General features: G+C 38.6%; 1 protein-coding gene across 1 annotated transcript in view; it reads left to right on the top strand.

The window, feature by feature from the left end:
- The first annotated feature begins 4,127 nt into the window (after nucleotides 1-4,127).
- The window catches only part of bltp1 (bridge-like lipid transfer protein family member 1), a 124,890-nt gene continuing 101,507 nt past the window's right edge, over nucleotides 4,128-27,510 (top strand). Inside the window, exons 1-17 of the mRNA XM_088353945.1 lie at nucleotides 4,128-4,252; nucleotides 7,634-7,769; nucleotides 9,900-10,016; nucleotides 11,495-11,573; nucleotides 11,661-11,725; nucleotides 12,680-12,854; nucleotides 14,523-14,604; nucleotides 16,772-16,965; nucleotides 18,686-18,765; nucleotides 19,004-19,154; nucleotides 19,285-19,441; nucleotides 19,730-19,808; nucleotides 24,623-24,714; nucleotides 24,863-24,980; nucleotides 25,100-25,255; nucleotides 26,025-26,122; nucleotides 26,402-26,583. Of these exons, the coding sequence (XP_088210071.1) occupies nucleotides 7,664-7,769; nucleotides 9,900-10,016; nucleotides 11,495-11,573; nucleotides 11,661-11,725; nucleotides 12,680-12,854; nucleotides 14,523-14,604; nucleotides 16,772-16,965; nucleotides 18,686-18,765; nucleotides 19,004-19,154; nucleotides 19,285-19,441; nucleotides 19,730-19,808; nucleotides 24,623-24,714; nucleotides 24,863-24,980; nucleotides 25,100-25,255; nucleotides 26,025-26,122; nucleotides 26,402-26,583 (1,931 nt within the window). The 5' untranslated portion in view covers nucleotides 4,128-4,252; nucleotides 7,634-7,663. The remainder of the gene's footprint in view (nucleotides 4,253-7,633; nucleotides 7,770-9,899; nucleotides 10,017-11,494; nucleotides 11,574-11,660; nucleotides 11,726-12,679; nucleotides 12,855-14,522; nucleotides 14,605-16,771; nucleotides 16,966-18,685; nucleotides 18,766-19,003; nucleotides 19,155-19,284; nucleotides 19,442-19,729; nucleotides 19,809-24,622; nucleotides 24,715-24,862; nucleotides 24,981-25,099; nucleotides 25,256-26,024; nucleotides 26,123-26,401; nucleotides 26,584-27,510) is intronic.

The following is a 27,510-nucleotide window of genomic DNA, read 5'->3' on the forward strand; positions in this document are numbered from 1 at the left end:
TATTGCAAACTGCAGACTATTATTACACCAAACTGATCTAAAACCTACATGAGGGCATGGAAAACACAAAAACCTCAACATGAGGAAAATGAAGAAACCTTGAGAAGGGACCGCACAGGGGGACCAGGCTGCAACGGATGTTGCAATAACAAACATATATTGTCTTAATGAATTATAGGTCATTCATTAGCTATAGAATATAAGTGTGTTTTGAGCCTGGATTTAAACAGTTCAACTGAGGTTGCTGATGGAATTTAGAAGGCAGAGCATTCCACAGGCCCCAATGGAGAACAGTCTCGAACCTGCGAAACTCTACTTGGCTCTTGGGATCTCTCGTAGCGCTGGTCTGGAACGTAGGGGTAACTTAAATCTGAAATATGTGAGAAAGCAAGTCCGTGCATGATTTTGTACGCACGGCAGTTTTAAATAAAGCCAAACACCACCCCTGAAGCATTTCTAGCTGTATTTTTTCCTTCCTCTCTTTTTTTCTGTCTTCCTCTCTCTTTGTCACCCTCTTTCTTGCTCTCCCTCTTTGTCTATTTCACTGCGTCACTCTCCATCTCTCTTTTCTCTCTCTTTCTCTTTGTCTCTTTTTCTTTTTCTTCATTTCTGTGTGTACCTCTTTCACCCTCTCTCTCGCTCTTTCTTACTCTCTCTTTCTCTCTCTTTCTCTCTTATCTTGTGGCAACCCAAAAACCCATCCGAAAGGGCAGGCTGCACTGGGCATGCGGACACGACCTTTTCAATTAATAGATCCGACACAGAGCTCTAAGCCGCGCCTAACATAGTTACGGTATCCATGTATCACATGCAGAGCAAATAAGGCGGCCGAAACAACAGCGAGCGATTCTTTAGTAACTGTTACTGATAGCATAGCCGTATAACTTCTTTCTTATTATGTAAACGTATCTCAAAATACTGTAGCAAAGGGTCTCAACTATTACATAAAAAGTTATATTCATGGCATCAAGATGGCCCAAAGACGCTAATAACCTTGTAATGTTGGCGATCTATAAGGAAGACGTCAGCCCCGTACCGACATTACATAGAAATTGATTCAGATTTGTCAGCTCTGACAGACTATTACTGCAAATGTAAAACACATTTTATTGTATTCCCTTCTAAAATACCTTACTGAGTTTTAGATACGTCACCTCGCTCTTATTTCTTGGCGCATCTAATGCTATAAAATAAGCAAAGCTTTCTTTAGGCTGTTTTTGCAGATAACTTTATAACTTCATAACCTATGACTGTCATGATTACTGCCTGTTCCTTTGGCGCCAACTGCCTCAGACTCTGATTGGCTCCCTGTCACTCTTTAAACCTCTGTCTTTCTGTCACCGGTTGTCAGTCCGTCTGCGAACCTCAGTTTACGCTAGGCAAGCCTTCTGACCCTGACCCACTCCTGTTCTAGCCTCGTCTGTTTCCCGGCTTCGACCCAGTTTCTGATCTCGACCACGTTTTTTGCTCTCCTGTCCCGGCTACTGACCTGTTTTTTCCGCTCCCGACACCGCCATCGCTCGCCACGGAAATACCACTTCCGCGTCTAAGCAACCTGCTCCCCGCGACCAGCGATCTCCGGATTGTGTGTGCAATCCTTTCACTTCTTCCCAATAAAACTGAGAGAAACGTACGCAAGTGGGTCCTGTCTCTGTTCTGGTCTTGACAATGACAAAACGAACCCTTACGGGGACTTTCAAGGCGAGTTTAGGTTTCTATTTCACGGTAATACACCAAATTAACTGGGCAGGGATGAGATACACGTCATGCTGTAAGCCTGATAGGGTGCTGTGTAACTAACCCAACAGAAGCGTAAACTTCAATTTAGTAAAAATAAAAAACTTACTGCAGAAAAATTTACTTTGTTCCGGTTGTAACTTTGTTCTATCATCTTCACGTTGAGTGGATCGTGAGGGTTCCCGCATGCCTTTGTCCACTTGGTTTTTGGCTGAGGGAAAAGGACAAACCTCACCCCTACCAAACATTCTGCATACCCCTGATAAACGTTACAAGTGCTCCAGACACATCGTCAAACCATTTTTGATACAAAACACTTTACCCACAAATGTTTTAGGTTACAAAGTTACCCCAATAATGAACAAAAGCAGAGGTACCACTGTACAGGCGTGTGGGATAGAATCCAATAGAATAGAATAGAATAGTGTCTAATGAAATATTGTATGCAACGAGATTAGACATGCGAATGAGGTGCGAATGAGCGAGTGAGTTGTCCGTCTGAGTGCGCCCTGCGACTGGCTGGCAACCAGTTTTGGGTGTCCCCTGCCCACTGCCCGAAGATAGCTGGGATGGGCTCCAGCACCCCCGCGACCCTACTGGGGATAAGCGGTGCAGATGATGGATGGATGGCTTTTTCAACATTTTGGATTGCAGACCCCTGGGCTAGCTTCTGCCAGCAGAACTTGAATAATTTTATTCTGAAGTACCAGTACTTTTACTTGAGTCAAATATTTGGCTACTCTACCAACCACTGAAAATAAGGTAATAAACAGTCAGAATAAACAGGAGAAAATATGTACAACTTAGTGTTTAGAATCTGGCCCACGTAATGATAATAAAAATAATGTTCCAATGAAAGATTAGGGCAGCAGAACAATAGTGTAATGAAAAGTCATGTTTATTTGTTGGGCCCTTGATCACAAGGAGTCTTAAAGGGCTGTACAGAAAACAGACTATTGCAAACTACAGAATATTATTACACCATCCCCTGATCTAAAACCCACATGAAGGCAAGGAAATACTCAAAAACCTCAACATGAGGAAAATAAAGAAACGTTGAGAAGCGACCGCACATTAGGTAATCCCCCTACCAGGATGACCAGGCTGTAATGGATGTTGCATTAACAAACAATTAAAAAAATAAAATAAAGATAATATTAATAAGAACAATAAACAAATTAAAAAAAAAATTGTTATTTTGTCATATTCAAGGTATTCCTCATAGAACATGTTTATGACATGATTCCTTTTGTATTTCTTTTTTTTTAAACCACAATTTTTCCACCACGACTCATGCATCTGTATGTCATGCATCTGAGGGCTAAACACCAAAACTGGGCCATTGATTTATAAAATCCCCTGGAATATTTCATTTAACTTCTTATGTTCTTTTCCTAGATTGGTCCCAACAGTATAAAAATAAAATTTTGTTTGAATTCACATTTCCATTTATAAAAAAAACAGCCCCCTCTTTTGGAGATACTTTGGAAGGGCTTTTGTCTGCTCACACAAGGCTCAAACTGCAGGGTGCTGCGAAAACACAATCGCACAACATCACATCGCAATATCGATTAGATTTCGGTTAATCGTGCAGCCCGAGCGTCAACTTCAAGTAGCGTTATTTCGAATTATAAACCGCTCCGGATTAAAATCTCGCACCAGCCAATAACATGGATAATTACGAAGGAAAAAAACATATACCTGTCGCAGTGGAGTATTAGTCGCATTTCGGGGAAAACTATTCGAAAAAACATAACACCAAAAACATACATGTCATCTTGGAAGGATGTTTAAAATTGAAATTTTAAAAATGTCCCCCCTCAAGAAATGCAAGCGTTACTAAAACGACTTTGTATCTCGTTTGGGGGGAATGTATTAGAACAGAAAAACACAGAGCCTTTGCCTGCATATAAATCATTTTCAAGCAAGTTGAAAATGTACAATTTGCGGCAACAAAAAAAATCCAAAATAAGATGCAAAATATATGTTTCTGACTTCATCATGTGATATTAATTGATAATAGTAAAAATCTCAAAATGCTTGTATTAACACCTCCTGAATACAATGTTGGCCATATTTTCCACAACACATAATTGCAATCTTTGTTCTAGATTAAAATATAAAATATAACCAATTGGGGAGTCTGATATATATTTATCCTATGAATAATTTATACAAATTCATGAATGATCGCATTTATTTACGTGCTAAATTTAAAAAATGTTTTAATCAACGCTGGTTTCGCTCAACTTCGATGATGTTTATTTTGATTGGTTTGATCAGCTGTTTTTCAACACATTGCTCTCTCATTGGTCAAACCGAAACCCGTCTTGTTTTGCTATTGGTCGTTTGTGAGCTGCTGGCGTCACTACCGGAAAAGATGTCGCCTGGCCGTAAACCAGGTAAATATTCTGCTGAGGATGGAGTCTCTCCATGCCTGGCACCAAAAATGACAGCAACTGCCGGATGAAAACGGAGCAACGATGAAACAAAGGCCTTTAAGGAAGGCATTGAGGTAATGAGGTGTCATTTAATTACTCAATTATATTCATTATTAAAGGTGAAGTTGCAGGGTGCGGCCCGTTGTCATTAGCTTGCCAGCTAACATTGTGCTAACTTTATGGTATTTAGCATTAAATGTTGGTTTTGGTGTTAAATTAGAAATACAATTTGTCGGAAGTGTGATTGCATCCTTTAATAATTATCCCTTAATACGGGCATTCATTTGCTCATGCTTGACTACATAGAGAGTACTACACTACCAAGGAAATTACCTAAAAATCTCAGGTATAGTTAGGATAGAGGCACGGTTTCTCCCTACCTGTCTGTTTTCTTACCCTATAAACTATCACGTGATAACACGCAATAACATTAATGTTTGGAATACTCCATGGGGGGGTTGTCGCTGTAAAATTTCACAGTGTAAACAAAGTTGAAGGTACACTTCACCATGGACGGATTTCAAGACCCTTACCGTGATTTCTTTGCAATAAAATTATTTTTTTCAGTTATTATAGTAGAGCCTGAAGTTTACTTTGACTAAAGTAAGAGACTTATACGATGGGTTTGTACGGGTGCTTCAATTCCTGAAAATGCCTGAATTTTAACGTTGTGTTTTCAAGTTTTTGAAAAGTGCTTGAGCTTTTGGGGACGTGCTTGTAATTGCTTGATATTGTTGCCATGTTTTTCATCAAGTCTGTCTTTAAATGAGGCCAACACGGCTCTTTGGTGTCCTCGCTTGCCTTTGCGTTGCTTCTTCCCTTGTGATTAATGACGGCTGACATTAGTTTTTTATGGCATTATCTATAATGTGTGATCACCCTATGAGAACAGGGGAATGCTACACCTAAACAGGGCACTATGAAATGTGTATTATTGTAATCATTTCTTATCAATTATGGGCATTTATTATGGACTGTGCAAACAAATAATGTAGCGTTTTACAGTGGTGAATTGTAATGGGAAGAACTTCCTGCAACTGAAAGTGTAAGCTACACATGTCTCTCATTTTTGCACAACAGTGATATGGTTAGAGGTTTGTCTGATAGGTTTTTACAGTCGTATTGTTCAGCTTCCACAAAGACAGTCACGATTTACTCAAGATCCTAAAGTCATTTGCCTTGATAAATGCACACACAAAATAAAAAAAAAATCACATAAGTAAATCATAACGTTATATAATATGTTCAAAAAGGGGTAGTAAGAAGCAAATCTTATATTACCTACCCCTTCATCTTCCCCACGAAATATACCAATGATATAACAACAAATGTAATGATATTAACAATAACAATTTTGATATAAGAATAGCAACAATAACACAAAGTTAACTAGACGCAATATTCCCAATCTCCCGCATCACTCATACCCCACCCTCCTCATCTCTGTATTCCGCCAGGAATGTTCCTTTGTATCTAAACTCACAACTATAGATCTACAACTTAAAACACACAACACAGAATTGCAGTTGATTGAATGAAAAGTACAACAACATTGGAGGGCTTCACCTTTCAGCAATGGAAAGCAATCTAGAGTGCTTCCGGAAGCGCAAAGAAGCGGGGGGGTCTCTGTATTTCATAAAACATTAAATTGACATTATGACATCTGGTTTCACCACTAAACTGAGTTTAACCATCAAAAAACATGTCAACATCAACAGGGCCTCGAAGAACGCACACACACACACACACACACATATATCTTTGTTAAAGGCAGAAAGTTACTATGTGAAGTATTCTCCAACAACAATTCAAACAAGAGTACAAAAGAGGATTTGCAACAAGCTTTCGAAAGTTGGCATCTGAGCTACTGTCTGAGTGTTGCGTTTCTCTTTTTTTCTTTTAGCAACAATTAACCAAGAGGGTACTCAAAGACCACTCGATATGTTTCTCAAAAGTAGAACAGTTACTGTATGCAGTATTATTTAATATATCTACGTATATTCTGGTTTATACGGTGCACAGGATTATAAGGCGCACTTTCACATTTTTTGTCCAATTTGGGTCTTTTAGGTGCACCTTTCGGTCTGTTACACATTGTATTTTTTGTCCCCCATCGATGTTGATATTGTTTTAATATGTACTTTATTGACTCACTTAAGCTCTAAACTTACATTGTTTTGCATTCTGCATATGCGCATAATGTCCTCACCTTTCTACATCACTCAGGGAGTTTTTGTCTCAATCAGAAAATGGCAAATGCTCATGGTATTTACCCGCCGCACCCCACCTTAACATTTTTATGGATTAAGAGGGATTTGTGTTTGTGTGCAACACTTCTTAAGCTTTTGACCCATCAGCATAACTGAATGTGCACAGTAAACATTCATTGCACGCATTATTTATACACATTGTAGCAGTACCTTGCCAGTTGCCAGAAATTCTGAATGCAATGGATTGATCGAATGTCTTTCAAGTGAGCTATGTTTTTATTATTGTAATGCATTACATAAAAATACATTAAGTACTATTTAAATACACCTCTCCACACACACATTATTAATTAACTACTCTGTGCATTTGTTGTTGCAGTTAAACAACAAAACTCTTGAGATTTTGTTGATAAATATACATCTTTTTATTTAACTTTTTAATTGATGTGTATCTTAAATGTTAGATTTTGAAAAATATAATTCTCAACCCCCAATAAAAAAATAAAAATATATTGATAGTGACACACGAGCAACTTGATAGCATTAGTCCCTATTACTAAAAACAGCAAAAATATTAATATAATCCTAAAGTATTACAAAATGCAACTGATTACTGTACTAATTCTTTAGAGTTTAGTAATAAAATAATTTTTCATACAATCTAAAGTGTCCCATCTGCACCGACTAATTTCGAGCTAAATAATTCCTTAGTCTGCCGTGACTGAATGAAGATTTATCATTACATAATGTAGCTCTCGTTTCCCTTGGAAGATCCCCTGTTTAATTTTTACAGACGAAGCTCAGGGTAACTTAGGCAGAACTTATGTCTTTCCTGAAGATAAATTGTGTGGATACACGTTATGGTTCTATCCACTAACTCCTTTTCATATTTGACAGAGAAACCACATGCACCCACACTTAAATGGATTTAAATGAATGTTTCTGAAACTCCTCTGTTGTTTTTCTCGTCTTAATATTTCTGCATCAGAATTGCACATGTCTTAGACTTTTCATTCTATTTTTTGACAAAGTGATCCACATATGTTTCGAACCTTAGAAATCACAGATGAGTAATGATCCATTGCACCACTGAAATAACTATCTTCGTTTAACGGGTTAATTCTACTCAGTGTTTTTCACAACTATGTCCAAATATTTAATATTTAACTGCCTTATTGTGTTTAAAATATTTAAATACCCAAGCCAATGTTCATTTCTTTATTGAATTCAAATGTTATCTTTTAGTTGTCAACGTCAAATAGCGGGCCAGTAGCCATGGATGTGCTTGGTTCTAAAAACAACGAAAGCACCTTCCCGAGTTTAGGGGATTTGGATGACTTTCTTACCAAGCACAACTCGAACTTCATATGGCTGCTCGTGGGTAAGTGATTTGCATATTTTCTCTAATTAAAACGATGATTTTGTTTTTGTTAGATAATTATTTGAATGATATATGATAGAAAAAAAGGCAGAACATAAGCTGATTGGTTAGCGCGTCCGCGGCACAGTGCTGAGGTCATAGCATCAAATCCAGCTACCAGCCATCATGTGCGGGGTTTGCATGTTCTCCCCATGCTTGTGTTGGTTTTCTCCAGGCGCTCTGGTTTCCTCCCACATTCCAAACACATGCATGTCAGGTTAATTGGCCAGTCCAAATTGCCCCTAGGTGTGAATGAGCGAGTGAGTTGTCTGTCTCTGTGTGCCCTGCGACTGGCTGGCAACCAGTTCAGGGTTTCCCCCACCCACTGGCCGAAGATAGCTGGGATGGGCTCCAGCACCCCCGCGACCCTACTGAGGATAAGCGGTGCAGATAATTGATGACAGAAAAAAATAATCAGCATGTGTCCAATGTTAATTACTGTACCACCCACAATGTTTCCCATAGAATTTTGTCATATATAGAATCTGCGCTTTGAGGAAATACCGAGCACGATTACATACCATAGTGTTTACGATCATTTATATAATGAGAAACTTAACGGTTATTTTGATTAACTTCACATTTTTATATATATTCAAACATATTATTTGGTTTACTCAAACACGTTATATATTTGAATAATAAAAGTTTATGAGTGTCTGGCGGTACCAGTTAAACCCAGGCGACCTGCCAGAGTCTTTCTAGTATGGTAATACTGACCCATATATGCAATTTTACAGCTTGTGAGATTTATCTGTTGCTGATACAGAAAATATTTCTATTATGTCAATTTGTAATAAAACCTTTTTTGTTTTCTTCTTTTCCTTACTGTCTAAAACTTGGTCAGTGTTTTCTGTATTGTAGCATGTTTGTATTTACATAAAGAACTTTAACCCCAGAAATCAAATTGATCCTGCGTTTACCCTTGCTTGCTGTGCTAATGGAAATACAAATATACAGCAGCTGTGTTAGATAATGTCCATAATGCCATTTGAAAAGGATCAATGATAAAGCTTGGTAAAGTTACTTTCTAGTATGGTAATACTGACCCATATATGCAATTTTACAGCTTGTGAGATTTATCATCTGTTGCTGATACAAAAAATATTTCTATTATGTCAATTTGTAATAAAACCTTTTTTGTTTTCTTCTTTTCCTTACTGTCTAAAACTTGGTCAGTGTTTTCTGTATTGTAGCATGTTTGTATTTACATAAAGAACTTTAACCCCAGAAATCAAATTGATCCTGCGTTTACCCTTGCTTGCTGTGCTAATGGAAATACAAATATACAGCAGCTGTGTTAGATAATGTCCATAATGCCATTTGAAAAGGATCAATGATAAAACTTGGTAAAGTTAAGTCAAATTATTTTTTCCCCTCCTTTCTCTCATTTCTAATTGTGTGTGGCATACTCAGAATCTAACCGGAGAATTACGAATTTCAAAGCCTTTAGACTGTTAGGGGATCAATTCATTAAAATCACTTAAGCTTAGAATTTGTCTCTGCTTTTTCATAATGATGTATTCATTTCGACGTGACACTCAAATGATAAACATGTAATAAAAGCATAAAAAAAAAAGATCGGATAAAAAAGACCATAAACCAGGAACAACAATGCAACGAAAAAACAATGCAATGACATTTAGCAGCAAGATATTTCCAGAATAAGAGTAGAGAAATCAATGGTAAAATACAATTCTCCATACATAGGGGAGATATGTATTCTTCGAGTGTGACTCTTAGATTTTGTGATGTTCTGTTGTGTGATGCTGAAAAAAACTTATTATTCACAAAATAAAGATGAAGAAAAAACAATCCTGTTAGGTGGAGTCTATGAAAATAAATTATTCTTTACAACACCTAACGGAACTGTTTAAAGTATTTTTAATTGACTAAAGCCTTTTAAGTTTGCTATGTCTTTTTAAAACAGTGCACTCCCTGCGATCTTATTTTCAATCTTATGAGCAAGTTTGCATTGAGGCGAGGTATCTTATTTTTGGATTAAAATAGCTCAACATTTTCATGTTTGTTTCTTCCTTTGTTGAGAAAATATTGGTAATTAATCAGTTGTTTGTGTTTTTTTTCTTCAAGCTACTATTCTATCCTGTGGATGGATCATCTATTTAACATATTACAACTCTCGAAACATTGGCCTAATCCTTACGTACATCATCAACAGACTCTACAAGGATGGCTACATTCATATTGGTAAGTTTATCAGCAACTATATTGCATAGCAATACTTTGTGTGGCACATTGCTTTTTCATTATAAATGGAAGGTGTGCTAAATTAAGTATTAAGATGCAAGTGTCTCTCCGTGACCATATACTATGACACGTTGGTTCTATGAACTTCGTGTTATTTTACAATATTGTTACAGCTTGGAAGGTGGATTGATGAATGGATAGAGGGATGAATAGATTGATGACCAAATGGATGGACAGATCTTGCAATCACTTTTTAAATAAGCGTATTAAGATAAACAACTGTCAGGAAGTGTACGGAAAGGAAATCCTCAATTTAAGAACTTCAAATGATAGAATATGTTTTCTGAAACACAATTATACAAATACAAAGTTTTCCTATTCTAACAGAGATAAAATAAAAATAAAGTTCTATTTTCGTCTCCCTGCGCTGGCAGATAGTTTAGCGGGAGCTGCTTTTTTTCTACAGACACATCAAATGCGATCATGGCGTTTGGGGAGGAATCTTTGATCTGAAGTAAAGTGGTTGGTGCGAATAGGTCTGAGGGGCTACGTACCACATGTTAACGAGAACCCTCTGCTGTAAGAACGTTGGATTAATTTTATTTTCGCTTTGGTTGATATGGAAGCCAATTGGAGAAAGTCAAAACGTCACCCGCCTATGTCACATTACGTAAGCAACACAGGAGGTGGGTGCAATACTCTGATCACCTTACGAAAGTGTGGCAATGTGTAAAAAAGTGTAAAAATGGAGTACGTCTAATTTACCTTTGTGGTTTGTAAACGACCACTCATTGCACCCAGACTAAATGGGAATAAAAAACAAGCCAGATGGGTCAACTTTGAGACTAATTTTCTCAAGTTCCTCAGTGCATGGAATATTTTGCAACATATTTGCATAACTGTGGGGTGGAACAATAGACATTCTGTGCCTAGATTAAAATAAAAAATCCGGTTGAGAATACCGTTAATGATTAAATTTGCCCATTACCGCAATTTTTCCCCATTGTCTCATATTTGTACATTTTTGTATTACACTCGTGTCTCTTGCAGTCCCTACATTTTTGCTTGGTAGGGGGACATTTGCCATTTACTGTGGCTACCAATTGACTCAGTATAACGTATTCAGAAGCAAGGAAAGTTCATTCGGTCCCAGTCTCTTGGGTTCTTCGGAGGAGCCAGAGTATATCTTCCAATACAGGGGTGCCCACTTGTACAAACTGCACTGGTTTAATTCCAACGCCTTGCTTGCCCTGAATTTTTCGGCATCTGTGGGTGGTTAGCTTGGGGTTTGGTGCCTGCCATTGCAATATCCAGTTGACATATTTGAAATATTTTTTAGAAGACTGCTCATTTTTATTGTGCTCCACACTTGTGTTGTCTTGTAGGCCTGATATAAAGAATTATAAAGATGTTAAAAAAAACCTACAACAAATAAAAGCAACTTTCTAACACAAAACTTCTCTTGTATTGCTCCGTAGGGTCATTCTCTTTCTCTGTGCTGTCAGGAAAGGTCATGTTCAGAGATGTCTATTATATCAACCAAGACTTGTCTATCAGGTAATCTGTATTTGCTGCAATGCTTTGGTCTCTGTAATCAGTGAACGCAATATTATGTTAACCATTGTTTAATTTTTTTTCACGCAGGATACAGGATGGCTTTCTCATATTCCGCTGGTGGAAAATGTATAACCCCAAACAGAAACAGCATGGTAAGAAGGGTCATTCAAGGATTCAAACATTTAGATTAATTGTCATATAATTTGTTAACACGTTGGTCATCACATTAGCTGTTTATATTTATTTATTGATTTTTAAGTGCTGAAATAGCTTCTGCATTTGATTTCACTGGTTGAGGTTGTCATAAAGATTTTAACCCCTGAACATTCCTGTAAAATTTGCCTAAACTCCTAATCCAAGACGTACCCAAAGGAGATTGAATGCTATTCTTCAAACATTTGAAGAATATGGACGTTTATTCGTCTCTTTTGAAAGGTAACACTCAGAAGTTTTGTCCCAGACTAAAATGATCACTGCATATGCTACTAACATTGAGTAATCCAAGTTGGAACACACAGAAATACGTTTTTATTCTCGCCTGAATTTTTTTTCTAATCAAATGCCTGCAGATGAGTGTAGCATGGGCATATTAGCCGGAAAACAGGTGAGGCAATAGCTTGAAGCCTTACCTGATACCTTGTCGAATTTGAACACAATCTGAAAAACTAAACATTGTATTTACACATTTTTCCAAGGGTAGGTTAAGGCGTTTCTAAGAGTGGCCATTTGGAGACGACCAGTTTACAACACTGAAACATTTGAAAATGTGTATTTTGGTTTGGCTAAACTTTTAGACATTTTGAAAGAGTTGTAAATGTTTGACTTTTGTTTCCAAAAGTCAATCATTGATTATGCACACTCGCGCATAAAAATGGCGCGTTAAAATGGATCCAGAGTTGCATCTGCACACCTTTATTTTCGGCTGTGATTTGAATACGCATCGAAAAACAGTTGTGGAAGGACTTGACTGTGAAATGACTGAAGGGATAAATGGAATGGATTGAGGACGGAATGGAGAAATTCCCAAAGTAGATAACAGAAACAAAACAGGAGTGTATGACGTTCCAAGCCACATCTGATTGAATGGATTGATTTTGTGCTTACAGATCCCAAGGCGGAGACCAGGCTATACGTGACGGTTAATGGTTTTGAGTTTCATGTCTATAATCGGACTGATCTTTATGCCCAACTACAAGAGACTTTCGGCCTGGAGCCGACACTTAGTAGACTGAAGAAAGATGAAGACAATGAAGGAGTTGGAAAAAACAAGCCCCTGGAACGGTAAGACCTGCTTTTATAGTTTGTTTTAGTTTCTTTTTGTTTAAATATTGTGTTTGCGATTTTTAATGCAGTTTTTTCTTTTTTCTCTGTTCATGTATTTATCATTCCTGCCTTTCTCCGTCTTCATTTAAAAAAATTCTACATCCAAAAAAGGCTGCCATTTGTGCGCAACTATACTCATGTGTCCTAAATTTTAGGGTTAGCTGGTCTGTTGCTCAGCCCGATACATAATCTGCTGATTGATGACCTCACTCATTTCCAGTTCCCCACGGTGCCGAGCATTTGTCTTGACCATTGTCTACATCACCCTCACTAGAACTAGCAAGTCTGTAGTGCGTGTGTGAGTGTGTAAGTGTGTAGGGTTGTCTCTTAGTGCCCGATGATTGGCTGGCACACAGTGCTTTGAACTCCTGCCCACTGCCTGAAGTTAGTTTGAATGACCTGTAGCACCACTGGTACCCTTATGAAGATATAAGTGGTTGGCGAATGTATGAATGATGGACAGGCCCTATGCCCTTTTAGTTTGGAAACAAATTGTGTGTAAACTTGGCATAACATCAGCGACTGTTTCACATGCCAATGTTTTTCTTGTCCAGACTGAAACCCTAACTGCTTCGTTGTGCCAGGAATATTGTGAGACGTAATATTTTTTCCAATCCATATACAGTATTTTCACAACCTTTAAGGTGCATTGTACACACAAGCATACAATTGTTCATGTTTAAAAATGGAGTGGGAGCCAAAGGTTTGGGCGTGCATTATTTAGGTAGCGATGATTAACTAATGCTATTTTTAATGATCAATGGCAACGGACATGGTAAAAGTCACGGATTATTAAACAAGCACAAAATTAGATGAGGGAAAAACCTTCTAGCGCCCCTCACTATTTCAAAATCACTGGGCTAGAAAAAGGCATGAGAGATGCTAATTCGAACATTTCATTTTAACTTCTGGTTATTTAAATTTGACTTTATGCCTCCTTGGTTGAGAGGTCAACTGCTGTAAACCAATACATGTACAGACTTCCTTACTTCCTATTCTCTTTATGGCTCTGTATTGGATGCTATTTGAAGCTGACCTTGAGGCATAACTTTTGGTTTCATAGATCTTAATTGTATTCTCTTTCAGTGGCAAAAGAAAAACACATGCTTGCTTTTTGACACTTCACACACTGACACCTGTCTGTACAAGCTCCATTGACTTTGTCATAACTAACTGGCAGAAATGCTCAACTCACATTTGGTGTGCCTGACTGTCGGACAGGGATGACAAACTCAGTTTGGTTCTGCGGCCGGATCCAAACTTTCTATCTCAGGCTGTTATATTATCTAAACAACACACATTTATTCACAAACAATGGGGAAAAAAAGATTTTCATGTTTGACATTGAATTTGATAACCGGTTTATTTTACCAGTTGAGTGAATGCAGTTATACACCTGAACCAACTCACTACACTGTGGCTAGAAAGAGCATTCGGTTTGCATTTATTTAAAAAAAAAAAAAACCCACATTTTATGATGGCCTGCTTAGATAATTCAACTGTCCGTATCCAGCCCATGTTTGACATAGCTGCTGTGGGACGTTGGCTTGTTAAAAGCAGCTGGGTTAGGGTTATAGGCACTTAAAAGACTTGAGAGACTGAAAGGGTGTTTTGATTCTTTGGCAGTGTAAATATTCAGGCGGAGAATCCTGACCCCACATCGTCCTGGCGATCCCTCATCCCTGTTATCAAAGTTAACATCAGTACAGTGAGTATTGTTTATTTTACAAATTAGCGATCGTTTGGAAAAAACTGCTTTGATTCATTTATTGATATAGTGTATACTGAAATGTTTTTGTTCCCCTCCCTAATGTGTTCTTATTGCTTAAATAAAATAAATGATGCAGTAACTTGTATCTAGGCCTGTCTCAATAACAGATTTTGTTTGACAATAATTGGTCAGCAAATTATTGACAATGATAAGTTTCTCGTTTCAATAATATTATTTGGTGATGTATGTAAAAAATGGTCAAAAATAATAAACTACTGTGATTTAATAATATTTAAATGTGTGCATTTCATCAAAATCTCGTTGTAGTAAAGATACACTCTAAAAAATTATACATTTTTTGCAACACCACCGTATGTATAAAAAAACCCATTTTGGATTGTAATTTATCTTTCTCTTCATTTTGTTCAGTATGTTGGTAATGGAAACACAAACATTTTATTTTCTCCCAAATTTTTATTCCTCTAAACACTAAATAATTTCTCAATAATTGAATCTATTTGCCAAACATAGTTTTCATTAGCAGGGTTCGTAACAGTGCTCGAAATCCTTGAAAATGCTTGGATTTTAATACTGCTTTTTAAAGAAACAGAAAGTGCTAGAGTTTTAGGTTCTTAACAAGCCTGCCTTAAAATGACACTGCTTGCTTGCGGCTTCGCTTTGCCATTGCGCTTTTTTCTTCCCTCTTGATTAACAGCAGCTGGTATCAGTTTATATAGCATTGTCCTATGTAGTGCATGACCCTCTACAGGACACACCCAAGAGGACAGGTGCATGGTACACCTAGACAGGGCACTATGAAATTTGTATCGGTACAAGTTTTATGTATCAATTATGAACATTTATTCCGGGCAATGCAAAAAATTAGGAAGCGGGTCTGAGTGGTAAATTGTAATAGGAAGAACTTCCGGCAACTGAAAATGTAAGCATCATATTACTTTTACATTTTTACCCAACACTTACATGGGGAGAGATTTCTGAAAAACAAATATATTCGCTCAAGATCTAAAAATCATAGGTCTTGATGAATTCACACGCAAGATCTAAATTCTCATATGTAAATCGCAGGTACATTTGTGTCTCTCCAAAATACATAATTCACATCAGATTTCTTTTTCTTTTAACTGTACTGGAAAGATTGGAAAAATATCTTTGGAAGTCCCAATGAAGTGCTTGAATTTGGCCATGTAAAAAGGTGTACAAACCCTGTATATGTAATTATTTGTATACTGCAATAATTACTTACCTTTTAAAGTGTTTAATTATATAAAGTTCTAATTTATGAGCTCACTGCATGTATTTCTGGTTAGTACATAGTGTTTTTTTTTCAAAGACATTTTAAGCTTATTTTTCTGTTAAAATCACACTCCTGTATTTTAATCAGTTAAATATTCAGTATTATAAAACCCTACCTCTGTTTTTTTCAATCATATGATAGTCTGACGCCCTTAATCACAAGAAGTCTCAAAGGGCTGCACGGACCACCAGTTATTACAGACTACGGACAATTATTACACCATCCCAGATCTAAAACTTACACGCGGGCAAGGAAAAACTCAAAACCTCAGCGTTAGAAAAATGAAGGAACTTCAAAAAGGGACGCCATTTAAGATAACCAGGATGCAATGCATGTTGCAATAGACAGACATTGTCAGCAATAAACATAGGTCATTCATAAGCTACAGAATATAAGTGTGTTTTAAGTCTTGATTTAAACAGTTCCACTGAGGTAGCAGATCAGATCTCTGAGGGCAGAGCATTCTTCAGCACTGGGGCCTAAATAGAGAATGCTCTTAAACCTGCGGATCTCTTCTTGGCTCTTGGCATCACTAGCAGACCACATTTTCTGAGCAAAGGCTCCAAGCAGGAACATATATTTGAAAGATATGAGTGGGCAAGTCCATGCAGAATTTTTGAAAATACCAAGAGAATCATAAAATCACATCTTAAGCTGACAGGGAGCCAATGCAGGTTACTTAAAACCGGGGTAGAATGATCAAACTTTCTTGTCTTACTCAAAAGCCTTGCAACTGCATTTTTTACCAGCTGCAGGCTCTTGATTCTAGACTTTGTAAGACCGGTGCATTACAGTAATCGAGACAGTAATTCTCATGGTATATATTCTATCTCCTTCCTCCTTTTTAAGGGTCGTCTAGCATTTGGGAATCACCACCTCCCGCAGACTCTGTGCTTGAACTTTGAGGATGCTTTTCTGACTTATGCCACCAAGCCTCCATCCAGCCACCTGGACCAGTACATGCACATAGTAAAGGGCTCACTGGAGAACGTGCGAGTCATGCTTGTTCCCAGCCCGCGCTATGTTGGCATGCAGACCGATGAGTGAGATTTTTCAATTTCTTTCCAACTGCAAATTTTTCTTTTATTTTTGCGTAATGTTTCCATTAATGTGACTGGAAAGTATTGCCCTTAAAGGTATTCCCAAACAGAAACTTTATTTTCAATTAGGTACAGAACAATCAGTGTTCCTTACCAAAGTTATGCAAATACAGGGTTGCCTCAAGGATTTAAAACCTTGAAAAAGTCTCAAATTTGAAATCTGCAAATTAAGGCTTTGAAAAAGTCTTACATTTTGTCTTTAAGTCCTAAATTCAACCCTCTAATCGCTTGAATTGTCCCTGTCTTTACTGCGTTATAGAGCTAATAACTGTATAATAGGTACTCTGTCCCGTCCTCTCAATGGCGGCGATTCGCAAGTCCCTTCGGCGCCTGGGTCGGTCCGTCGCCGACCCCGGCACGGTCTCGCTCACGACCCTTAGTCCAGGCCAGTTCCTTTCATGGTGCCAGTGCAAACAATACCTCAGCAGCCGGGTATGCAATACATTCGGCGCGGGGCTTTTAAGTCCCCTCCGTCGTGGCCAAGTGGCGTCGGGGTCCGTCATGACTCTGCGCCTGCCTCCCGCGTCTAAATGCTTGAAAAGGTGCGAGATATGTCTTAAATTTCTGTGAATGTGGCCTGGAAAACTTCTTAAACAGTCTTAAATTTAAATGGGAAATTCCTGGGGGAACTCTAATATATGTTGCAAAATGTTCTACGCGCCTGGGGACTCGAGACGTTGACCCATTCGGCTTGTTTGCTGTAGAGCTTTGACGTCATTGAAGGAACGCAACACTTTTAAAATAGCAAATCCCATTAACACAACACGGGAGGCCGGCTACAAATATGACTGATTGCATATCACTTATTTCTGTTTGGAGATAGGTAATTGTGGCTTTTTGTTTGTGTTGCCACGTGTGTCGCTGATGGTATATTTTTTTCCGGCTAGCTGTCCTTTTGTGTCTGGGCTGCCAAATTCTTTCCTGTTTTTTTTTTTGCACCCTGTTGGCATTCGTTGGCCGCCCACCATGTATTTGCAGAGTTCCCCGGCCGGCTTTCCGTGAGTCGCCATAGTCGTTTATTGCTTTTAGGTTCCGAGTTAGCTTGACTGCTCACTGCTGTTATTTTTGGTCAAGCCAGCCTTGCGATTTTCCGCCCAGGCAGCGGACGTTTATCATTGATCAGTCCCAGTAGACCCATATTGGCCCCTTATTCACAGCTTTCTGTGTGTTTATTTTGCTAGATAGCCCCCTTTTGGTTGCTACCCCTTTGTTGTACCATCACTGCATCCACCTACGACATGACGCTTAGATTTTCTCCACAAAAAACACCAAAACTACGCTTACAACATTTGTAATCTTTTTGTCTAATTAACATCTTAACAATATGGCAACTGGCTTGCTGGAGTGCTGGTGTTACTCCGATTACGTCACTGCTCAGGATGACAAAAACAGGACATGTTGTCTTCAAAAATGCATTATTTAAGAAAAATAATTGGAATATACAGATGAAATATATTTGATTTTTTTGTAAAATTTGTTCTCTTTCCTCACATTCTGCATGTTTAATAATTTGAGAATACCTTCAAACGTTCTTGATTGCTTTTCACGATAGTTTTTATGCTTTCAAAACTCGTTCAGTAATGATTCTCAAGCCGATGGCAAAATTATTGAGTCCGTGACCCTATTACAAAAATGTAATAACGTTTTTGCAATCTCGTTATAGACCACCGAGGCTTATGGGCGAAGGCTTTGTGGTCATGCAGTCAAATGATGTGGACATCTACTACTACCAAGATGAGCCCGGTATGAAATGCACATACTCACAAAACGAAATAAAGACAATGTTGTTTTGAGAAGTGTATAATCCCTACTCAGATGAGCAGGTGCAAGCATCTAATATGAAATTTTACTTTCATTACATACATTTTATTGACAGTTTGCATGTGTCCCCCCTCAATTTTAAATATACTGTAATGATTATTTTCTTAAAATGCATGTTTTCATTGTGCCAAAGAACTAATTTCTGTGTCCATATATGCAGGTGTGGTACCATTGGAGCAAGAGAGTGGAGAGGAAGCTGAGACACCCAGCGAGGCTGACAAGCTTCAGGACCTTCCTCCCTGTTGGGGTCTAGACATTGTCTGTGGGAAAGGAACTGACTTCAATTACGGCCCATGGGCGGATCGCCAAAGGTGCCTGAACAATAGCTTGCAAGGAAGCATTGAGTATAGAATCATATACAAATGATGTTATGAATTCATAGTTGGCATGATGCTTGACACTTTCACTGTCCGTTAAAAATTATATATATGTATTTGAAAGGGATTGTCTATGGAAGTTTTTCTTGCCGGCGGACTACCAGGACATGAAGTCCACTGAAATGGCTCAGCCAGGACACCCAAGGCAAATCCAGGCCTTTGAGCTTCGAATGAACATAATTGCTGATGCCACCATTGATCTCCTTTTTACGAAAAACAGGGTATGAGACCTTGAACGTTTTTTATTTATTTATTTTCTTTGTGTTTTTGTTTGCCTTGTTATTGATTTTCCTTCATCACGCTAAACCTTATCAGTTAAGAATATCACAACCTGTTCAATGTTGTGCTGTACTTGATCTTTTGAATAATTTGATAAATTACATGCTGTCCTATTTTTATGGTGACAGTGTTTTACTAACTTAACGTGTATTGTTCTGAGCATATGTGGCAACCTAAACCATTCAGCTTGGTGCAAACTTGCTTTCTCTGATTTGACCTTATGTTACTAGGAAACCAATGCCATCCATGTGAATGTCGGTGCTGGTTCTTATTTGGAAGTCAACATCCCCATGACCGTTGGAGACACTGGTACGACTTTTACGCTAAAATGTCCATAACTTGACTAAGCTTGTGTATATGTAAAATGAAAGCCAATGACGATTCATGTCAGATGAAGAGTATCATTTAAAGTTAAACTCCAACTGGCAGTTATACTTCTGATGGGGTCATATACCACAATGTGTTACTCATCCTGAGCAAGAGTGCCAGAGGTGCAAGCTTTGATAATCTTCTCAAGGTTAAAACTTGAGATCGTAGTAGAAAGAAGAAAAGAAAACATTCCGAGTCGAAGATTTAGGTTTTTGATAGCCCCTTCCATCACAGGTACATGCTTCCAGGATCGACTCGAAGAATTACACCCCCCTCCTTTCGCAGAAGGCTCATTTATTGTAAAACACAAGAAGGAAACTACTCATCTGATTGCTTTATATGAACACAGAAAAAACTCTGGTGGGTGCGGGGAGGGCGTAACAACATGAGGTAAAATGAGGAACTTTGAGATGCGACCCCCCTATGAGGTATCCCCCTTCCAGGACGACAAGGCTACAATAGATGTTGAGCAGGCACCAATAGACAAAACTGAGTCAAAATCAAGAGATAACAAAAGCAATAACTAAAATTGTGCAAAGGTCCAAGACGGCAACGATTAAGCTTCACAATACATGCTATGCAGGTGTAATTGTGCAGCATCCAGGCTTGTTCTCCCTCACTCAGCCACCAGCCAGATAGTAGGAAATGAGGTCAATATTAATCATAAGCTATAAAATAGAAACACTTTATCCTCTCTACGCGGGAGGGCTGTTTCATTGCAGTGAGCAGGTGTCATACTTGAGAGGTTGCGTTTATTTTAGGGTGAAATAATACCATATTAATATAATAAAAGATAAATAAAACAAAGGGAAGGAAAGTCTGAATATCCTTGATTAGTTTTCTATGAATAAAGATTTATTCTAACCAAATACTTTGACATGTCGCAGTGTAAAAATATGTCCACATCTGCCTCGCGAGTGTGATTTCAAAATATTTTACATCATGCTTTACACATATGAGAAATTGAATGAATTAATGTTAAAAGTGCAAGAATGATCATTGACTTTTTCGGCTTCACTTTTTTAACATGGCAGCTCAAAATGTTTTCAAACAGTTAACATTATGTATCAATCAAAATACCTATCATGTTTTAACAGACTTGACAATCTCTGGTCAGTTAAATCCCCGATACAGTGCCATGCAAAAGTATTGGCACCCTAATAAGTTTTTAAAATATTGCCATATTTCCAGTCTTCAAATTTATAGATAAAAAAACTTCAATATTATCTAAGAATTGACAACATGTGAGACACAAATGTGAAAAGAAACCAAATTTATTCAACATTTTATATTGCGCTAACAATTTTGGGGGGAAAATTAGGCTTTGCATAAATATTGGCCCTTTTTGAATTAATTCTTGATACATTTTTCTTTTGCTGCAATCACAACTACAAGTCTTTTTGGGTGTTCCTCTATAAGTTTTGCACGTCTTGAAACAGAAATATTTGCTCATTCTTCCATACAAAAGAGCTCAAGTTCCTCAGGTAATCATTTGTGCACAGAATTTTTAGATCTTTACTCAAATGCTCTATGACAAGTGGTGTCTGAACTTTGGCTTGGTCATTCTTGGTCACTCTGCTTGAACCACAGTACAAACCAAAAGTGAGGAGGCTACCAACAACCACACGCTCTTTTAGAAAATGGTCCACCGAGGCAGAGCAGGCTCTGAGAGACTGCTTTGGATGTACGGACTGGGATGTCCTGCTAGGGTCCAGCAGTGGGGACATTGAGGAGATGGCAAACTGCACTACTGACTACATTAAGTTCTGCATGGACAATGTTGTTCCTATAAAGACTGTACGCTGCTATGCCATCAACAAGCCCTGGATCACGAGCGACATCAAGTGCCTTCTGAACCAAAAGAAGAGGGCCTTTAAAAATGGTGATCATCAGGAGCTAAAACGAGTACAGAAGGAGCTCAAAGTCCAGCTCCGGAAAGGGAAGGAACAGTACAGGAGGAAGTTGGAGAAAAAGCTGCAGAACAACAACATGAAGGAGGTGTGGGAAGGGATGAAAACAATTACTGGCTGCAGCACTAAGCAGGGTGTGGCTGTGGATATAGATGTGGGGCGAGTCAACCAGTTGAACAACTTTTTCAACCGGTTTGACCACTCCGCCTCATCCTCACCCCTGAGTAATGCAGCTGTCCTTCCCCCTCCCCCTCTGGAGACTAACATGGAAGACATCCCCCCACTAAAAATAACTTCAGCCCAGGTGTGTGGAGAGCTGAGAAGGCTACGAACCAGCAAGGCAGCTGGTCCGGATGGAGTATCCCCCCCCGACTGCTGAAAGCCTGTGCGTCTGAGCTGGGAGACCCTCTACAGCGCATCTTCAACCTGAGCCTTGAACAGGGGAGGGTCCCTCAGCTGTGGAAAACATCCTGCATCATCCCAGTCCCAAAGAAATCAAGACGTGAGGAACTCAACGACTTCAGGCCGGTCGCCCTGACATCACATGTGATGAAGACCATGGAGCGGCTGCTGCTGCACCACCTGAGGCTACAGGTCCGTCACGCCATCGACCACTGCAATTTGCTTACCAGGAGAAGGTGGGAGTGGAGGATGCTATAGTATACATGTTACACCGATCCCTCTCTCACCTGGATAGGGCGAAGGGGGCTGTGAGGATTACATTTTTGGACTTCTCCAGTGCCTTCAATACCATACAGCCTCTGCTACTGAGTAGGAAACTGACAGAGATGGGAGTTAGCTCACACCTTGTAGAATGGATTACTGACTACCTGACAGGCAGACCCCAGTATGTGAAACAGGGGGGCTGTACATCGGACACTGTGGTTAGCAGCACAGGATCTCCGCAGGGGACCGTTCTCTCTCCGTTCCTATTCCCTCTATATACATCGGACTTTTAGTACAACTCTGAGTCCTGCCATGTGCAAAAGTTTGCCGACGACACTGCAATCGTGGGATGTATCAGAAACGGGCAGGAGGAGGAGTACAGGAAATTGATTCAGGACTTTGTCCGATGGAGCGACGCAAACCACCTGCACCTAAACACCACCAAGACCAGAGAGATGGTGGTGGACTTCAGGAGAACCAGAACTCACCCGGTTCCTGTAACCATCAAGGGAGAATGTGTAGAATTTGTCCAGACCTACAAATACCTGGGTGTGCAGCTGGACAACAAACTGGACTGGACTGCCAACACAGAAGCTCTATGTAGGAAAGGGCAAAGCCGACTTTACTTCCTCAGAAGGCTGGCCTCCTTCAACATCTGCAAAAAGCTCCTGAAAATATTCTATGAGACAGTAGTGGCAAGCGCCCTCTTCTATGCGGCAGCGTGTTGGGGAGGCAGCGTCAAGAAGAAGGATGCCTCTCGTCTCAATAAACTGGCTAGGAAAGCGAGCTCTGTTGTGGGCAAAGAGCTGGACAGCCTAACAACAGTAGCTGAGAGACGAGCACTAAAAAAGCTGAGGTCAATCATGGACAATCCATCGCATCCACTACACAGCATTATCTCCAGACAGAAGAGCAGTTTCAGCGACAGACTGCTGTCACTGTCTTGTACTACGGACAGACTGAAGAGATCTTTTCTTCCTCATGCCATGAGGCTCTTTAACTCCACCCGGCAGAGTAAAGGCCCACATTAAACCACACCACCTACATTGGATATTACCGAATCTTACTGCAATATGTATTCTGTGTAGCACTATTTAGTTACTCTATATAACACGCTACAGTGGGCATTTGCACGTCACACTGGGTATTTGTATATTGTATTCTTTTGGCTTTATTGTACTGTTCTCAGCTCAGGGATGCTGCTGGGAATATGAATTTCCCTGCGGGGATGAATAAAGTATCTATCTATCTATCTATCTATGTATCTATCTTTGAACACCTTAATATTGTTTGTTTTAAACCACTGTATTGTAGATTTTGCTTTCTTTTGGGGTCGGTGTTGTGTTAGAAGGTTACTCTATCTATCTTCCCATCAACTTTAACAATCTTCACAGTACCTGCTGAAGAAAAGCAACTCCAAAGCATGATGCTGCCACCAGCATGCTTGACAGGAGGTTGATGTGCAGTGTTACTCTTACACCTCTTGAACCTCTTCCATAAGGGGCAGATGTATGCAGAGCACAACTAATAGTCATCTTAGGCACATATTGTCCCACCTCAGTTGTGTACGCCTGCAGGTCAACCAATGCGATAATTGGCCTCATGGTTGCTTCTCTGATTAGTTTTCTCTTTGATAGGGCTAAAGGTTCAGAGGTATTGCCAGGTCTTTGTAGGTTTGTAATTGTTTTATGCTCTCTGGGTTTTTATATTTTCACTTGCACAGTGCTCTGAGAGATGTTGCAAAATCGTCTTTTATCTAATTTTGGTTTTGAACTTTAGCACAACTTTTTCCGGACCTGCCTGGTGTGCTCTAATATTGTCTGCCCTCCAGAGTCTGCATACACAGACATTTGAGCCCATTCCATAGCAGATGCATTTAAACTGAGACTTAATGCATTCTGTTTGTCATTGTTAGTCATTTATGTTGATATTGAATACATTAGATGTCATCAGGGAACTTCTGTAGTCAGTTGGCTGAGAACGGGGGCCAATATTTTTGCAACTCTTTTCATTTACAATAAATACAATTTTCAAAAAAAATGATTCCACTTCTTTATTGTGTTTCTTAGAGAATATTTTCTTTTTTAGCTTTAAGTTTGAAGCCTGACAAAGTTTTTGAGGGGACAATATTTTCGCTAAGTACTGTATAAATGATAGTGCTCCTTTTTCCTCCCTCAGGTTATTCACCCACTATTAAAGGACAGCTACTTCATGTCGACACGACCAGCAGCATGCAATACAGGACCCTCCTTGAGGCAGAGATGTTAGCTGTAAGTGTCTGATTACACATGTGCCCCTACAGCTGATTGGTCACATTTTTAAAATTCATCTAATAAATGTTATTATGTAATATGGTTTGAAGCAACTGCAGTTAAAATATGGTGAAAAGTCTATAATTCTTTGCCTCCAAAATTCCAGTTCCATGTGATCGCGAGCTACCCCCGGGTATGGAACATGCCACAGTCATGGCAGTGTGAGATTGAGGTGTACAAGGCCACCTATCATTTCATCTATGCCCAGAAAAACTTTTTTACAGGTGAGTTGGAGGGGAAACATGCACACTGTAGCGTGGCGGTATGATTTAAACCTCAGATGAAAATACTTAAAATTGTAAAAAATGTGAAGGGGATTATTATTGTTCTGTTTACCTAACAGATTTGATTCAAGATTGGGCAAGTGACAATGCCCCAGACATTTACTCGTTTGTTCCATATTCCTGGACGTTCAAAATACTTTTTCACCAGTTTGAGATGATCTGGGCAGCAAATCAGCACAACTGGATCGACTGTTCCACCAAGCAACAGGAAAATGGTGAGGAAGATTTTTTTGATTGATTGATTGACATTTTTATTTTTTCCCCTGGTCATCATATACAAGATTACAATAAATTGAAAATCAACAAGTTTGATAAACATGTGACACCACAGAAGGATTAAAAGGGTAGACAGGATAAAGCCGATGTTGATCCTGGTCGTGTCCCCCTGCCGATCAAAACACTTTACAGTAATCCCTCTGTTATCGCGGTTAATGGGGACCAAAACCACCCGCGAAAAGTGAAAATCTGCGAAGTAGCGACGCCCTTTCAAAAATGCTTTTAAAAAAAAAAAAATGTTTTTTTGTTTTTTATATTTTATTTCATTATTATTATTTTTTTAGACCCGGTTAATGGGGACCAAAACCACCCGCGAAAAGTGAAAATCTGCGAAGTAGCGACGCCCCTTCAAAAATGCTTAAAAAAAAAACAATTTTATCATTATTTTTTAAAAATTATTTTATTTTATTATTATTTTTTTTTAGACCCGGTAAATGGGGTCCAAAACCATGTTTAATCATACCTATTTACACACACCAATAGCAAGTTAGCCATGCAAGGTACCTACATTAACGATTTGATAAGTAGGCCTTTAAAAGGGGGGTCAAATCTCTTATCTAAAGGCTTCTCTTCCAGGCCTTTTTGGAGCTTCAAAATCCATTTTTGTCTTTTCACTTTATTTTGAGTGTCAACTAAAGTTTAAGCTTAACAGGTTGTAGACTTTTGTCTTGTATTCTTGTTTTAATCTCTGCAATATCATCTCTTCAGTCTACTTGGCGGCATGTGGCGAGACACTCAATATAGACTTCATCTTGCCTTTTAATGAGTTCGTTCCAACTACCTGCCATACCTGCTTCAACTTAAAGGTTAGTTCATTTTAAGATACAATTTGCTTTAAAAGTACACCCTTCAAAACATTTTCTATAGATAGATAGATAGATAGATACTTTATTCAACCCCGAAGGGAAATTCACATTCGCATTTGCATAATTATGCAATTATGTGTAATGAATTTCCCCTTTGCCATAGGTAAAAATACTTCCTGTTGCTCATTTTTGTTGTTTTCTTAAAATTTAAATGTATTTGATGTTATAACAGCCTTCAACTGTGTATGACTGAAAATATTCATATTTCGATGTTTTTAGGCAGAGGATACCGACATGCGACTATCTTTGCCTGAGTGCCACCCCAGCCGTTACCCTCTCCTCACCCTTGCCAAAGATTACCAGAATGTCAAGCTCCCAGACATGTTTATGCCGGGGGAAAATCAAAGTGCCCCGCCACCTAAACCCAACAAGTCCCGGTGGAGGAACATGACTCATGCAGAGTGAGTCCCCAGGGAAAAGTGTTTATTTTTGTACATGTTATTTTTCTCATTAAAAGAGAAAAAATAACCCGCCACACTCCATATACACTTCTCTTTGACTAACATTGTCATATTTCTAACATGTTTATCCTGTTAATTTTCTTTGATTTAAAACTTTAATGGATTAAAAAATAGGTAAAGAAAAGTAATCATGCAAATTTGCACGAAACAAAACGTCATTATTTTTCTGATTTTACTAAAAATGATTTTGAAAGAAACGACAAAAAAAGAAAATTCAATAAATAGTTTTTACATTATTTTTTTGTTTTGTTCATTCAATTACACCTGCTTAATTGAAGTGTAGCATAATTCCGGACGCTCAGTTGCCACAATCATATAATGTCGATTTCAGGCTTTGCAAGCATTTGTGCTTCAACTCAGTTCCTTTTCTAATGCACAATTACGACCACAAAAGCTATCAACGAAAAAAAAAAATCCGAACATAGTAATGAGGTTCCAAATGATTGGTGTGTGTGTTTGGTTTTGTGTAGTATGTGATGGACAATTGTCAAGGGCAGTTAGCCTATCCAACAATCAACGAGCGTTGAAGTTCTATTCAGTTATTTGACTTGAATTGCTTTCAATAAAATAGGTAGAATAAACCAAAATACCGATAATAAGTTTTTCTGCTCTTGTATGTTGGATGATTTTGCTCTCTTTTAGTTATTTGTTTTGACTAAAAAAAGTATATAAATAGAAAATATAAAATAATATTTAAAATGAGCAAAATTACCTGCCAATGGAAGCTTATTTTTTGCATTAAAGATTATCCCTTCTTGTCTGACTGAATGGGTTGATTCAGTATGCTAGAAAATGTATTATCATATGTCTTTTAACCGTATACATATATTTCTTTAATGTAAACGATACTAATTTTAAATGAATGTT

This window comes from Urocampus carinirostris, chromosome 15 (assembly GCF_059441175.1).
Source record: "Urocampus carinirostris isolate Australia breed hairy pipefish chromosome 15, RoL_Ucar_1.0, whole genome shotgun sequence".
Lineage (NCBI taxonomy): Eukaryota > Metazoa > Chordata > Actinopteri > Syngnathiformes > Syngnathidae > Urocampus > Urocampus carinirostris.